This window comes from Crinia signifera, chromosome 4 (assembly GCF_055691185.1).
Source record: "Crinia signifera chromosome 4, ASM5569118v1, whole genome shotgun sequence".
Lineage (NCBI taxonomy): Eukaryota > Metazoa > Chordata > Amphibia > Anura > Myobatrachidae > Crinia > Crinia signifera.
Genome location: NC_139220.1, coordinates 156,823,307 through 156,839,820, shown reverse-complemented (window position 1 = coordinate 156,839,820; position 16,514 = coordinate 156,823,307). Strand labels below are relative to the sequence as shown.

The following is a 16,514-nucleotide window of genomic DNA, read 5'->3' as shown; positions in this document are numbered from 1 at the left end:
TGCCACAAGAAAAAAAAAATATTGCAAAATTGGTATGTGGATTAATCTGGGGCCTTTCCCACAATTCACATAATGCAATCCAAAAATCAGAGTTAAAAGAGGCTTAGTGATGACCAGAGACAGATATTTGGTACTCCTTAAGGAACTTGGATCCTGATTTCAGCGAAGAAACAACATCAGTGGAACTGTCCTTATGAATTAGAATCTACACTGAAAGTCCCTATCTTTAACAAATAGCTGGAGCATGAAGTGCCGCCATGACTATGTTTCAGTAGAGGCATTTATTAAATGTAGAGAAACAGTTGGACAGAGCCAAGGAAATCAAAATTGGTAACTGCATTGGTAGCCAGGAGAGTAGCCTCCTTTTACATGGGAAAAGTGAAACCCTCAGTAGGGTATTGCTTGATGGTGCTTTGAAAGACCATATAGCTGGTTAAGGAGGAGACCTCAGTCATGCAGACAGGGAAAAAGGTTCCAAAAGAGAGAGACCTCACCCAGGCCTGGAATTCAATAACTCTGATTAAATTAAATATTAGTGGTGTTATGCCATGGAATGATCCTTGGTCTGCCATTTGATCTTTGACCAAATTAGATTCATGAACTGTAATAATAAGGTCACTAAAAATCTACATATTTCTGCAATTTCATTTTAAGATTATTTGTGCAGTTTACCAGAACAAATAGATCTGCATCATGGAGAACCTGTATTTCCAGGCATTAAATACACATAGAAAGCTTGTAGCATATATTGTGTCATGTAAGTGGTGTGGGGGACATTTAATTCCAGTAAAGCTTCCTTCTAAATAGTGCAGTGGCACAGGCAGCAATCAGTAGCATACCACATAGATGGAATGGTCTCTATGGGCCACAAAGAATAATGGGATTTGAAAAGTGTGTCCCTGGTGTGCCTCACTGTAACTGGGCCTGGATATATGCTAGATTTCTCCTTTTGCAGCACATTATTTTAGGGGTAGTTACCGCTCTACCTAGTTAGTAACTGCAAAACTAGCATGTTTAGCACAGAGTTGTGACTGAGGCCAGTGATGGGACAATTACTGGTATCTCTGTTAAAGCTGTATCCATTAGGATACAGCTTTAGGGCCAGATGTATCAAGCTTCAAAAATTGATTAAATGGAGAGTGATAAACAGCCAGCCAATCAGCTCCTACCTGTAATTTTTCAAACCAAGCATGACAGGTAGGAGCTGATTGGCCTGCTATTCATCACTCTGATTTGTATCACTTTCTGAAGCTTGTTACATCATGCAGAAGAGAAATTATTTTTAATGCAGTGAGGAAATTAAGTATTTATAAATAACTGCAGTGGGATTTCCGGTACTTGTGTATTATAGCGGCGCCCCCGATGTGCATCGCGCAATGTTTTCATCGCGTCGCATGGCATGCGATGCGACTCGATTTTTGCCTCCTATGCGAGGAAAGATAGTATAAGCACCATAAAGGGCTCTTTTAAGCACCCTAATGGGTGCTTACAATGTGAAATGCACCCCCACGCCACCCCCCCACTATAAACGTGAACCCAAAGCGTGGCGAGCGCAGGCGATACGCGTCCTCCAACCTTTTCATACCCCCACTATCCACGTCGGCGAGGAGTTGAGAATAGAAAGTGTGGCGAGCGCAGCGAGCCACCGAGCCCGAAGCGTGGCGAGCGCAAGCGGATACCTTCACAGGTATCGGAGTCCCCTCGCGGGCTTCACAGGTATCCGCGTCCCCTCGTGGGGCTCGCTGCTTTTGCCACGCTTCGGGATCCGTGGCTCGCTGCGCTCGCCACACTGTCTATTCTCAACTCCACGCCGACGTGGATAGTGGGGGTATGAAAAGGTCGGAGGACGCGTACCGCCGCCCCTCGCGGGCTCGCTGCGCTCGCCACGCTTGGGGTTCACGTTTATAGTGTGGGGGTGGCGTGGGGGTGAATTTCACATTGTAAGCACCCATTAGTATGGCATTGTATGCCATGTACAATGTCATACAATTTTAAAATTGTATGACATTGTACAGTATCGCGCGATATTGCGTCGCATCGCATACCATCGGATGCCTTATGGTATGCGATGCGATGGGCGCCGCCAAAATACACAAGTACCGGATTTCCAATTAACATTTGATTTAACTCCATGATACAATCTGAAAAAAGGTATGTCCTTTTTTTTTTTTAAAGTTATTTTTGTTTTGAATGTTCTAATACACAAATGCCATTTTGATGATCTGGTTTTCTTTCATTTGTAGGGCTGGTTCAGTCCTGGGCAAGTGTTTGTACTAGATGAATATTGTGCTCGTTACGGAGTACGTGGCTGCCATCGACACCTCTGCTACCTGAAAGAACTTATTGAGCATGCTGAGGCAGGATCTGTGATCGACCCAACACTACTTCACTACAGCTTTGCTTTCTGTGCATCTCATGTTCACGGAAATAGGTAATTATATTATCCTCACTCTAGTCATTATTTGTATTTGTGGAACTTGAATGGACACAAAAATCATATTAAATGTAATGTACATTATTGTACTACAAGCTTATTCCCAACCATAGATTTTACACTGGCCAGTCATTAACAAAATTTGCTTTGCTACATTTGTTTACTTTTAATGTAGATCATTTTAATAATTACATGTTGTCATTTTTAGTCATCTCATTAAAGAATGCTTAAGTTGAAGTTTTCATATGTCGTAATGTGCTGTTCAAAAACTTTGTCCTATATTATAGGTGGACATTCCCCTATAATGATCAAATCCACCATTTTAAAAAGCAAATAGGGAGAGTTTATGATGTTGCAGGCTCTTTCCTCACTCTCTTTCTCTAGCTGCTGTGTTTCCAGGTGAAAGTAAGGTTGGAAGGAGCACAGGTATAGCGTCACCTAAAGTTGTATGTCTAGGCCAGAGGTTTTCACACCCAATTCTCATGGCACCCTAACTGTCCAGGTTTTAAGTATATCCATACTAAGCCGAAGGTGCTTAAATGGAACATCCGTCAATTTGAGGGAAACATCTGTGCTGAACCATGGCTCTCGTTTGCTCCTTGACAGTTAGGGTATCTTGAAGATGATGTTTGGCAACCTCTGTTCTATGCAACAAGAGAGACGTTAAGAACTATCAGCTGCTCTGTTTATCATGAGGTCTATGCACAGGACACACAGCCATTCCCTAAGGTTAGAGGGAATGACATTTCATACCCAACAATGGAAAGGCTTATTCACAGTTAGGGCAGTCAAGATTTGGCATTTTCTGCCGGAAAATGTGATGGCTGATTATCTTAATGTATTCAAGATAGGGTTAAACACATTTTTTAGTTGAGGAAACCTTCCTGGATACAAGCACGAATTAGGTACAGCAAGGCAAATAGCAACCATAGATCTGGGATTCTGGCCAAAACTTGTCTGGGAGGCTTGTCTTTAGATATGGGATAAAATAGCATACATTTAATATATAGGTTTAATCAATGGACTGAGTTATTTTTTTTCAACCTCACAAACTGTCACAATGTTACTATGACAAAACTATTGATACTGTATCTACATTCATGTACACGCTGGAGTAACAATCAAGCTGATTTAAGGGATGACTTCCCTTGAGCCCGATTGCCTGTACACATTGGATAGATTTAATGAAGGATGGAATGATGTTCTGTCCTTTCTTTGCCAAACATAGGTTACTAGTGATGGACTGGTTGGCCGTGCAGCAGATCTAACAAACGTCTGTCTTACGTCTATTGGAGCGTGCAAATCACTTGTACACAATGACCATTGTAACTGATTTGTCATTATGGTAAATTGGCCTGACATCACTCCAGTGTGTACCTTACATAACAGGTGTGTTTCATGTCATGTAAAAACTGGGAAATATTCTTAACATACTCTGTATTACCTTAAAAGTAGATTCAATTTAACACTGTGTTTTAAAAGAGCTTTCCACTGAAAACTTTTTTTATTTATCCACATATTTCCCCTTCATTTGTAAAACATGATCTTTCCCCCCATGATAATTCTTCTTTCATATCTATAATGGTAAGCAACTATTTATTACACAGTGTGTCCTATTTCATAATTTTTCTCTTATTTTACTTAAAATCTGGAATTACTCACTGCCATGTGTTCTGCTTGCCGCTTCCATTTTGCCTTCATATGTCTTTAACTGTTTGTGCTACAACACTCTTCTGCCACCACACTGGATACTTGCAGCAGTGGCGAAACTTGTTGGTTTGCTGTGCCCAGGTGCAATAAGTATGTTTTGGACCCCCCTCTTTTGTCCGGTATCTAGTCATTAGATCTACAGTGTAGAGTATAATAGTGCACCAAGCACAGCAAGGCACCCACCATGGCAGAAGCATGGCAAGCGCAGTGGTACACTCATAAGGTGTCTATGTTGACACCCAAAAAATACTGTAAACTCATGTTGACCCTTTTCATGCCGACCTTTTGACCATGTTGACCATTTGACTGTCGACCAATTGTTTTTTACTGTAGTCCTAGACACTGTAGATCTAATTTACCATAACCCTTTGGCCCCACCCCAGGTATACAATATGCTACATGGAAGTGAGTGAGGGACAAAGTGGCTGAAAGGAGCAGTAGATGACAAGGAGAGACACTATAGTGGTTGAGCGAGAGAGTTACCGGGTGAGGCAGTTTAGTGACCGGTAAAGGTTGCTAGGGAGAGAAAGAGGGTGATAGTAGAAGCATTTGGTGACTAGGAGAGGCAGTGGGTGATGGGAAAAGGTGCCTTCGAGAGGTAGTGGATGATGGGGAGAGGGTTACTGGTAAAGGCAGAGAGGGTGATGGAACATAAGTGAAAATGAGAGTTTGACAGGGAGAGGCAGAGGGTTATAAATATCTTACAATTTGCTTAACTGGGCACATGTAGAACTGCAGCATGTGGAGTGCAGCTTACTAGATTTTCAAGCTGTGGATGTCATGGGAATGCAAAGTCAGATCCCAGCCACTGGCAGCAAGAGAGGAGGGATTCTGTCATAGAAGGAGAAAAGGCAGCGAGACAGGGGAGGAAGGAGGAAAGGGAAATGTCTGGACCTTACTAGTGAATATAGGACAAGGAGAGTTCCCAAAGTATTGTAATGTATTTGTGCGCACAATGCTTTGCGTATGACCAATTTCCCTCATATGCCAGTGTGTGTTATGCACTGAGCAGCAGCATAGTGTAACTATGACTTGTACTATAACATTTGTGATATCTGCAGTGTGGCTGCTGCAGCTGCAGCCTCCTGTCCATGAGGTCACTGGCTGTGTGTGAACTACATAATCTTGTGGGCTGTGCACGGTGCTTGTGTCCTGTAATCAGTGTGTGCTCCATATGGTCTGAGCGATGGACCCCCTCCTCCAATCCACCGTCCAGTCCAAGTGGAGTGTTCTTTCTTAGTTGAGACATGGCCCAGTGATGGCAGAAGCATGCTATAATAAATCAGTCTGACTCCTTATGCTACCATGTGCTCTCAGTGATGGGCCCCTGCATTGTTGAGGATCCTAGTGCATTGCATCATCTGCACCACTTGTAGTTCCTCCACTGACCAGCAGTGATTTTTCAAGGATAATAAACTGGTCCAATAATCTTATTGATATATTCTGGAACAGCATTTTTTTTTTATTTATGCTATATTTTTAAAATGTGCATACGCTTCAATTACTTAGTTATATAATTTCACTTATATTTCATTTAATTGATTGTGATGTTACTCCAGTGCGCAGATGCTATCCAGTAGTGCCAATTTTTTTCATATTTACTCATTGTGTTCCTATTTAAGTGCACAAATTTTTCACCTCTAGCAGTGTAATTGATCAGTGCCTTCCAGCTGTTGGGCCTTTTCTGGATAGCCATGTTCTAGCCACTATCACCTTGGCACATGTTAATCACATATAGTTTCTCCTCCGTTTTCAGTCTGCTGTTGCTCATTATGCCAAGTATGCAACATTTTGGGGTCAGAATTTCTTTAGCTATTCCTGTATCTATTATTATCTGTATAATTTCCCCAAAAAACTTGGCTACCACCCGACATCCCCACAGCAAGTGTATAAATGTACCTATCTCGCTAGGAACAGCATTTTAATCCTTAATCCACACAGTCCCATAATTAGAAATTCTTAACAGATTCCCTTAAGTGACCTAATCCTGGACCATGGACCCTAGTCTTTGCAGTTTTCCATAAAACACTTATACTTTGCCTTACACTATTTGACAACATGCAGTATTTCCAAACCAATCAAGAAAAATACCCATTGATACATTTTTTTACTATTGTATCTATTAGCTCTCTTTACATTGTAGCAACAGCATGGTGCCACAAAGCGCTGCTGGGACTGCGCAAGAGTTCTCAGGAGATCTTGGTACTTGGTATCTTGTGAGTTAAGATGCTACAGCATTAGCCAGAGATCAGTATGAGGCAATACTTGCTGGGGTAATGTGTAGGTACATCAGGGCAACAGCCCTGATCATCGTAAAGAATGCAGATAAGGGGGGGTCAGTAGTTGTTAAGACTACTGAAAACTACCTCATTGAAGCGGCTAAAATTTTGGACGATGAATCAACCTACATCATACTGCCCAAAGATCCGACTTTAGAGTTTCAAGAAGAACTTCGTTTGTTACTCATTAAGGCTTTGAAAGAAGGTTTCATCACTGAGGAATAATACAAATATCTCTTCGTACAACATCCAATTATGCCTATCTTCTATCATATCCCCAAGGTACACAAAAACAAAGAAAACCTGCCCAGAAGACCAATTGTGGCTGGGGTGCAATCGTTAAGTGCTAATCTATCTCACTTTATTGACTTAATACTACAACCCTATGTCCAGTTAAACAGGTCTCACTTAAAAGATTCTACAAATGTCCTATAAAAGTTAAGTTCAATGGTTTGGCAAGAAGACTATATGTGGCTGACTGTGGACGTCCAAGACTTGTATTCTTCTATACCACACCAAAAAGGAATTCAAGCAGTGGGTTTAGTCCTTTCCAAAGATCCCAAAATTTCTAAAGAAGAAAATGAATTTCTATTAGCCAGTATTCGATATATCCTCATGCACAACTTTTTTGAATTTAATGGCAAATTCTATTAGCAAAAAATGGTGCGGCAATGGGCACCAAGTTTGCCCCTTCCTATGCAAGCCTATTAATGGGAGTATGGGAAGAGAAATATATTTACGGTTCCAAATTTGAATGCAATATCCGTCTCTTCCAGAGGTATATCGACGACCTAATTTTTATTTGGCAAGGGAACGAAGAAAGCCTCCAAGAATTTAACCCCTACCTTCAAGTAAATGATTTCAACCTAAAATTTGCTTCAAAATTTGACAAAAAGAATATCGATTTTTTTTTTATTTTTTTTTTTAGATCTTTCCCTCTGTCTTACACCAGGAGAGCTGGTTTCCACTAAAACTTATTTTAAGGATGTAGACGCGAATAGCTATATACCCTATAACAGCAGTCACCATCACAAATGGAAAGATGGAATCCCATTCTCACAGTTTACCAGAGTAAAGAGAAATTGCACCAAGGAGGAAAATTTTGTCATCCAATCTGAAGTTTTGTCCAAGAGATTTCAAGAAAGAGGGTATAGTCCAGGAAAAATCAACGTGGCAAAACAAAAAGCAGCACTATTAGATAGAGAAACCATGTTGATTGGTAACACTACCTCGAAGAAAGACCAGAGACCTACAAGCAGTCCCTTTATTACTCAGTTTAATAAAGAAAAGGTGTTGATTAGAAAAGGCCTGGAGAAAAACTGGAGCATTCTGCAAAAGGATCCCATTCTAGGCCCCACATTACCACCTTGACCTAATGTTATATTCCGCCGGGCACCCAATTTAAAGAGCCTCATCGCCTCCAGCCAATTTCAATCTAAAACTAAGGAAACCACAACACTTAGCAGAACACAACACAAAATAGATGCACTCCATGTTGCACATGCATATGTTGCAAATTCATAGAAAAGAAACCTTTTTAAGTGGACCATCGATAAAAAGATCTGGTCCTTGTGCCACCCATGTACTGGCAATTCCACTTTTGTGATCTATAGAATAACATGCGGTTGCGGCTTACATTATATAGGAAAAAGAAAGCAACAACTGAAGATCTGCTTACAGGAACAGACAGTATGAGGAACATCAAACATAAAGTAACCACTCATAGCCTAACTTATCATTATTCAGAGAAACTCAATGGAGAGCTAGATACCAAGAATTTTTCCTTTACGGTATTGGAGCACATTCCTCTGCATCCTAGAGGAGGGAATAGAGAACAAACTCTGTCTAAAAAAGAAACATTCTGGCTTCTCTTTTGAGTAGCAACAGACCCCTATCTTCTCCTCTAGGTGAAGGGGGTATCCAGTCTATGGCCATGTATCACAGTGTTGACAACTGATGCCCCTCTTTCATGAAGTGGGCCGCTACTGGTTTGTCCATAGACCCTGTGGCATAGGCTAAATGAATTGAGGATCTATGCTGATTTATCCTCTCCCTTAGTGTCCTTATCGTTTTGCCCACATACATTAAGCCACAGGGGCAGATCAAATGATAAATTATGTGATCGAGTTGGTAGTGCAGCCCAGACACTTGTAGCATCCATTTTTCTTGCTGAGCCACTTGTCTTTGTCTGGTTTCATCTGTTTCATATTTGGTCGTAAAAGACGATCTTGTAAGTTCCGTCCTCTCGTGATACTCAGGAGAGGTTGCACAGGTCCCATCTTCTTTAATGCATCATCAGTCAAAATCAGCGACCATTGGTTTTTAATAATTCGCTGGGTACTTTTAAGGTTGGTGTCACAGTGGATATTCAGAATTAAACGTGTAGGAGCTGTACCCTCCACTGTTCTCACCGCTTGTTCCTTGAACCTTTTCCTAGCTCTGGTGAGGGTATTATGGATGACTTTCGAGCTGTACCCCCTTTCCTTGAACTGTTCAGCACACTCTTTCAATTGGACCTCCATCGCCTGTACATTTGAGTTATTCCTCATAACCCTCAGAAATTGTGAGATAGGCAATTAAGATTTGAATGAATCAGGCTGATGGCTGGTGGCCCACAATAACGTGTTCCTGTTGGTTGGTTTTTTGAACAGAGTATAGTCCAGGCAATTATCCTTTAATATCGTAATATCGAGGAAACTCATGCTATAGGGGTCAGAAGCGTAAGTAAAGCGGACTGGAGTTGCCAACCCATTCAATGACGATACCCTGTTCAGAAACGACGTTTCATCTCCCAACCAGATCAGAAAAACATCGTCGATGTACCTCTTGTAGTACTTCAACCTATCTGAGTAGTATGGAAAAACATATTTTTGTTCAAAGTGATGCATGTAAAGGTTGGTGAAGGCCGGGGCCACATTCGACCCCATAGTGGTCTCCGCCAACTGGACAAAATACTCATCCTGATACAAGAAATGGGTATATTTTAAGACCAATTCTAACAGGCCGATCATATATTTAATTGGAGGACCGACATATGGAACCTCTAGCATTGCTGACTTTACTGCCTCCATCCCTGCTTCATGGGGAATTATCGTATATAACGAATTTACATCTAAGGTACATAGCAAGCAATCCTGGTCTAACACCCCTAGTCCTTTGATGTCATGTAGGAACTGTGCCGTGTCTTTCAAGTAGGTGGGTGCATTTTGCACCAAAGGCTGCAAGAAGTGATCCAGCAGCTTAGCTAGAGGTTGCAGGATGGACCCTCTCACTGAGATTATCTGGCGTCCAGGGGTGTTGACGAGGGACTTGTGTACTTTAGGCAACAAATAGATGATCGGACATATGGGATCTGCCACAGTCAAATAGTCCACAGTCTCCTCGTCAATCCACCCCTGTAGTAAACCCATTTTCAGCATTTTGTCCACTTTACATTTGATGCTACCCATAGGGTTAGAGTTTACCTTAAGGTATGTAGAACCATTGGCTAACTGTCTTCTGACTTCGATGTCATAGTCAGAAAAATTCTGCAAAATAATAAACCCTCCTTTATCCGCATTGCAAATAACTAAGGAGGTGTCTTGTTCCAGTGTTTTCAAGGCTGCTCTTTCAGTCATAGTTAGATTGTCAAAAACTCTTAGTTTTAGCCTGTGCTCTACATTTCTGATCAGTAACGGTACTTGTGAGTTATCCGGGCTGTCGATTTTGTCCTTAAGTTTGGTTAACTTAAGGACACCCGACCGACGCGATGCCCGCGATTTAGCCCCAAATCGGGGGCATCGCGTCGGTCGTGGCCGTTATAAGGGGCCGCGACGCGATGCCCACGATTTCCCATAGACCGTAATGTTAAAAGACACGATGGACCCGATTTCCCATAGACAGTAATGTTAAAAGACGCGATGGACCCGATTTCCCATAGACAGCAATGTTAAAATAAAATGACAATGTGAAATTGGCCAATATGGCCATTTCACATTGGATATGTTTTTTAAAAAAAAGTTTCATGGCCCCCCACCACCGTTAACGCCACCCCGCTATTGACGCCAGCCCGAAGCGTGGCGAGCGCAGCGGTACGCGTCCTCCAACCTTTTCATGCCCTACTATCCACTAGGGCGTGGAGTGAGAATAGAATAGTGTGGCGAGGGGACGCGGACACCTGTGAAGCCCGCAAGGGCACGCGGATACCTGTGAAGGTGTCCGCGTCCCCTCGCGGGGCTCGCTGCGCTCGCCACGCTTCGGGCTCGGTGGCTCGCTGCGCTCGCCACACTATTCTATTCTCACTCCACGCCCTAGTGGATAGTAGGGCATGAAAAGGTCGGAGGACGCGTACCGCCGCCCCTCGCGGGCTCGCTGCGCTCGCCATGCTTCGGGTTGGCGTCAATAGCGGGGTGGCGTTAACGGTGGTGGGGGGCCATGAAACATTTTTTTTTAAAACATATCCAATGTGAAATGGCCAATGACCGACGCGATGCCCAAGATTTCGGGCGCGATGAAAAAATCGGCAGCCCGGATAACTCACAAGTACCTCAGTAACTCTTAGGAAGGTTTTAAGACTAGCATTCGTGCTAATGGGATCAAAAGTACTGGGTTTCTTGAATATCTTTTTTACATAAGGAGTAGGAACCTGACTCTGATTAATTTTATTGTCAAAGTGCTCCCTTAGCCTCAACTTCCTCCCCATCTTAAAGTGATCAATAGACCACTGAAACGAATCAAATTTATTGGTGGGGATGAAGTTGAGGCCCTTTGACAACAATGAATTCTCTGCTTTAGTTAACACATATTTGTACGGATTAAAAATTAATTCCTTTGGTTCCGATACCTCTGTGTGCGGCCTCTGCCTCGATTTCCTTCCCCTCCGTGGATGTGGTCTTTTGCCCGGCGACTTAAATAGTCTCTCCTGTTTCTTAGTCTAAAAAAGATGCCGACTGCTGGTAACTGGCACCTCTAGCCGGGGGGTAAGCTGTCACCTGTGTCGGTTTCAGATGAGGAATTTGATTGAAAAGTCTCAGGGTCCCTGTATTAACTACGTTGTCTATTTCTATAGCTACCCCATGGTTTATAATTAGGTACCTGACCCTGGGTTACATTCTCACCAGTTAACCATTTGTATACCAGATGTCTTTGGTAGTCACTGTCCACGTTCTCTAGTTTCTTTCTTTTAAATGCAATGAAGTCATTTTTATATTTCTCGAATTTTGCAATTTGATTTTCTCTAGCCAGTCCTCTTATTTGTCAATTTTCAAAATAATAATGGCCTCTTTTTCTTAATCCGTGATCTCTATTTTTACTTTTTTCAATTTCAGACCCACTTCCTCTACAACTAGAGCAACCAGGTCTAGTGAGCACTTATTTAAGACTCCACACCATCGGACGCAGAACGCAGGATTGCGGCGACTGATGGTGGGAGTATTATAGATTCTAAAACCCCTAGGAATCCTTTTCTTGCGGTAGTACTCCGACAAGAACTGACCGTGGAGCATTAAATCTATCTCCCTCCTTTTGAGTCTATGTAATTTATGATAATGATCAACTGCAGTAGCAGAAGGTAATTGGGCAAAATCCAACTAAAACTCTATCCACCTCATCGTCAGTCAGACTGACCTGTACATTCTCCGCATCACTAAATGCTAGTTCATCTAATACAGCAATACCTGCAGCCATTGTATTAACTAGTCAAATGCTCATATACACCACAAGACAAAAGTTACCCAGAACTTGAACAATTTTTTAAAAAGACACAGTAAGTCCAATAAAAACTTTCCCTTTTGTTAAAACTTAACAGAAAAAGTGTGAAAAAACCACATTTGATGCTGCTTGCACATCTAACACTTGTTTAAATATATCTCAAAGGTCCTGTTTTAATTTCCATTGAGGTTAAACATTGTTTCATTGTATCCAATGGGTGCACAGTTCAGGAAATATTAGCTTGTAACAGCTACTTGATCCAATATGATAGGTAGAGGAGCCGGCACTCACAATCCACACGTGCAAGTGCCGGGGTGCAATTCCTTTTTTTTTTATAAACGCGGATTGCCAGCTTGTTCTGGCACTGATTGATTTAGACTAGATTATGGCACGTAATAGCTAATGAGTGGTTTAGAGTGACACTTCCTGCTGCCTTGGTATTTAAGGTGGGTCATTTGAACAGTGTGATGGACGCATTTTGGAGCTGTAACCCATCTATTCTGTGGTCTTGACAAAGAGCCCTGTGATGCTCGAAACGTCAACATACCAATATGAGTCTATGGTGATGTATTAAACTTTTTACATTGCATCCCCTGAACGAAAGCCTGGTGAGTGCTCTTGTATTGGACATTATATATATATATATATATATATATATGAATCCACATGAAGCGCGGCACTCAGAGTCCTCTGAGTGAAGCGCTCCATGTGGATTCATATGTATGCTGACTGACTTTGCCAGCCGCGGGGGCACCGGAGGCAGTTATCCTGCTCAAATAGTGCCTGGTCTAAAGCTATTATATATATATATATATATATATATATATATCACCAGATGGGGCACTCACCACCAATAGCAGGTAAAATCTTTTAATTGACAAAGGTCAGCATGGGACGTCGGCGCTTCGAACCTGGAGGGTCGTTTTCAAGACAGAGGTCAACAGTGCAGTGTGTCACCAAGAGAAGCCACGAATCAAACCCAGAGACCCATATATACCTTGGCCAATCATGTTCAATAGGTAATTAACCAATTGCTATCAAGCAGCTATAGGGGGAAACTCCCTCCTCTATACCATTTACAACCAGCGATGGTCAATCATACTTGGGCAAATCTAACAACCGTTTATCATAACTGTATAGCAGACAACAATAATAAATTATTAGGGCCCACCAGTCCTCAATCCCCGAGGCTACCAGACTCATACTGCTGCACCTGGGGCGGTCACATGTGGGTCACCTATATAGCAGAAAATTATAATCTGCAAAAGGTCCAGGTATTGCCTCGCACTGTCCACATTAGCTATCTTATATTCGAGTCTGCCTAGCTCAAAACCGGGTCTATCGAATCTTTATTTCCTTCCATGAATGTGGATGCGGGAACAAGGATCCAGTAATGCGACTAATGCGACCATTGGCGCAGCCATCACCTACAGCAGGTTCGTGGTTGAGAAGTACTAAGGTTGGTTGCTTCAAGGGCACATCGTGCACCACTTGTAGCGCCATGCTTAATGGATCCTCGTTCCCGCATCCACATTCAGGGAAGAAAATAAAGATTCGATACAAGCTCACATGCACAATGGATCATTTGATATACCTACTTACCTGCCCTTGTGGGTTATATTACATAGGTCTCACCACAATAAATTTCTGCAAACGGATGGCCAACCATAGACTATCTATAAGAACTGCACTATCTTCAGGTTAAACTGATAAACCAGTGGCCAGACATTTTCTGAATCAGAAACATCAGGTCTCTACATTACGCTGTATGTAAATTGACCATGTGCAGAAACCACCCCGTGGTGGTAATAGAGAACGGACACTAAAGAAAAAAGAAGCGAGATGGATATACAATTTGAGCACAATCTATCCATTTGGATTGAATGAGAATAACCCATTGAATATATTTTTGCAATAATATGTGTTTATGGCATATACTTAGGTGCTTGTGACCAATGGTGTGATGCGTGGATTTGATGTTGTGTCTGAGCCTGATATTCATGTATATGGGCCTATACACATCATTACACCCCATGCATTTTTATTCTTTACTTTATATTGACTAAAGTCATCCCAGAGCCCATATATATTGTAGTACTTAAAAAAAAAAAAAAAAATATATATATATACAGTATATATAATTCCTAGTAAGACTGTTGTTTTGCATGGTCATCTCTTCAGTAATGTACAAATCTGTTCTTAAAGATCTATGCCCAATTGATCCAATACAGGTTTTCTTATAGGGGCATGCCATCTACCATACTCAATAACCCTAATTTGGTCCAGAAAACACAGTCCATGGCATCTATGGGTTGAAAATGCCTATGCTCCCGGGTACCACTAGTTACTATGGTATGGACCCGGTTTTGAGCTAGGCAGACCCTGATATAAGATAGCTAATGTGGACAGTGCGAGGCAATTATAATTTTCTGCTATATAGGTGACCCACATGTGACCGCCCCGGGTGCAGCAGTATGAAACTGGTAGCCTCGGGGAGCGAGTACTGGTGGGCCCCTTATAATTTATTATTGTTGTCCGCTATACAGTTATGATAAACGGTTGTTACATTTGCCCAAGTATGGACAGCGCACCTACAGACGGGCACTGGAACGCAGCTGACCCGCATACTTCCGGCTGTGTACACTGAGGCGGGTGCTGGAACGCAGATGACACGCAGACTTCTGGCTTCCGGTTACTAGAGACGGAGCGGCGTCTCAGTGTTCCTACGATGGCATGCACATGTTGCTAAAGAGTCATAAGCACAGAGCACCACAGTTGTATTAATATGTTGCTAATAAAGTTTTTTTGATTATGATGTGTTTGAATTGCTGATCGACCATCGCTGGTTGTGAATGGTATAGAGGAGGGAGATTCCCCTATAGCTACTTGATAGCAATTGGTTAATTAGCTATTGAACATGATTGGCCAAGGTATATATGGGTCTCTGTTTTTGATCAGTGTACTCCTGGCTTGTCTTGGTGACACACTGCACTGTTGACTTCTGTCTTGAAAACGCCCCCCCCCCCCCCCCCCCCCGGTCGAAACGTCGACATCCCATGCTGACCTTTTGTCAATTAAAAGATTTTACCTGCTATTGGTGGTGAGTGCCCTCTCTGGTGATATTCACTGGAACTACCCACTTGTATTTGGAATTGCATTATTTAGTGGTGCACCCCCTTCTTTTTGGACATTACCTGGATGTGAGTGCGGATCATACACACAAAATATATATATATATATATATATATATATATAGTCCAGAGCAAGACCGCACTCACACTATATTAAAGTCAGTTCTCGGGGTGCCTGGCAAGGGAAATGTGTTTTAAAGACACAGTCCCAATTATATTCCAGGGGTATTCTCCACACTGCGGGCGGGGGATGTCAGGCACTCGCCTTTTTATAACAAAAGATATTCAATCCTGTTATAAAATCCAATCCAGGTTTTTTATTTTACATCCAATGATTTAAAGTCAGCAAAGATCACAACTGTACTGTTTCCATGTGTGCCCCGACGTTTCGGTCCAAATTAGCGGACCTTTATCAAGGAGCCTATAAACACATGGAATAAATGTTTTAGTAACCTGCCAACAGGGTACCAAAAAAATACATCTTACAAACGCATATACACATAAATAAAATATTACATTACTTGGTCAGTATAAAGTCACAGCAATCAACGAAATCAAGGAAGGAAGCCCATGGTCAAAGGAGCAGCAGCTACCTGACACTGCCCGGGCCCGGCATTTATACCCTAGACATACAACACTTAAGTGAGGACACCGCCTCCAATCCAGCTGAGCCGCGCTTCCGGAGTCACCGGAAGTTCGGGACCCGGAAGTGTCGGCATTTGGCACGCACGAGTGGTACGCATAGACTTCCGGGTTTCCCCGGCTACTATGACGAACTCACTCGGCGTTACGTTACTTGACCCGCAAGTGTGGAGCGCACATACTTCCGGGTTTCCCCGGCTGTTGTACTGCTCCTGCACGGATCTGACATTAGTGACATATCTACACAGCGTCATAAGGAAAGAAAAAATGGCATATCGATACTGCTATAATAGCTCTTAAACGCGGGGGCCATATTAAACCTATTTAACAGAATTATAATGTACCGTCAGAAATTTATATAATTATATAATCGGCTTATTGTTTTTTATTTAAACGGCAGAAAACAGCAGAGAAGCTGAATCAGTGTAGTCTGGGTGAGCCGGGGATATTTTTACCATGCTTCGCGTGGCATAACAAATTGTCTGCAAACTGCAGATAGTTGGTCTAACTGTCTTTAATATTGTATTGATCACCAATTTTTATCTTTATTATTAATATTATATGCCACAACCAGCAGAAAAAAGGGGGAGGGGGGGTCGGACACGTTATTATGCATAATCCTAGCATAAA

The 16,514-nt window shown here is 42.2% G+C and overlaps 1 protein-coding gene across 10 annotated transcripts in view; it reads left to right on the top strand.

The window, feature by feature from the left end:
• CADPS2 (calcium dependent secretion activator 2) overlaps window positions 1-16,514 on the top strand; it is a 547,338-nt gene that overhangs the window by 210,984 nt on the left and 319,840 nt on the right. For all 10 annotated transcript variants that reach the window (XM_083182838.1, XM_083182837.1, XM_083182844.1 and 7 more), the window contains exon 13: window positions 2,244-2,431. In XM_083182838.1, coding sequence (XP_083038964.1) covers window positions 2,244-2,431 — 188 coding nt within the window. The remainder of the gene's footprint in view (window positions 1-2,243; window positions 2,432-16,514) is intronic.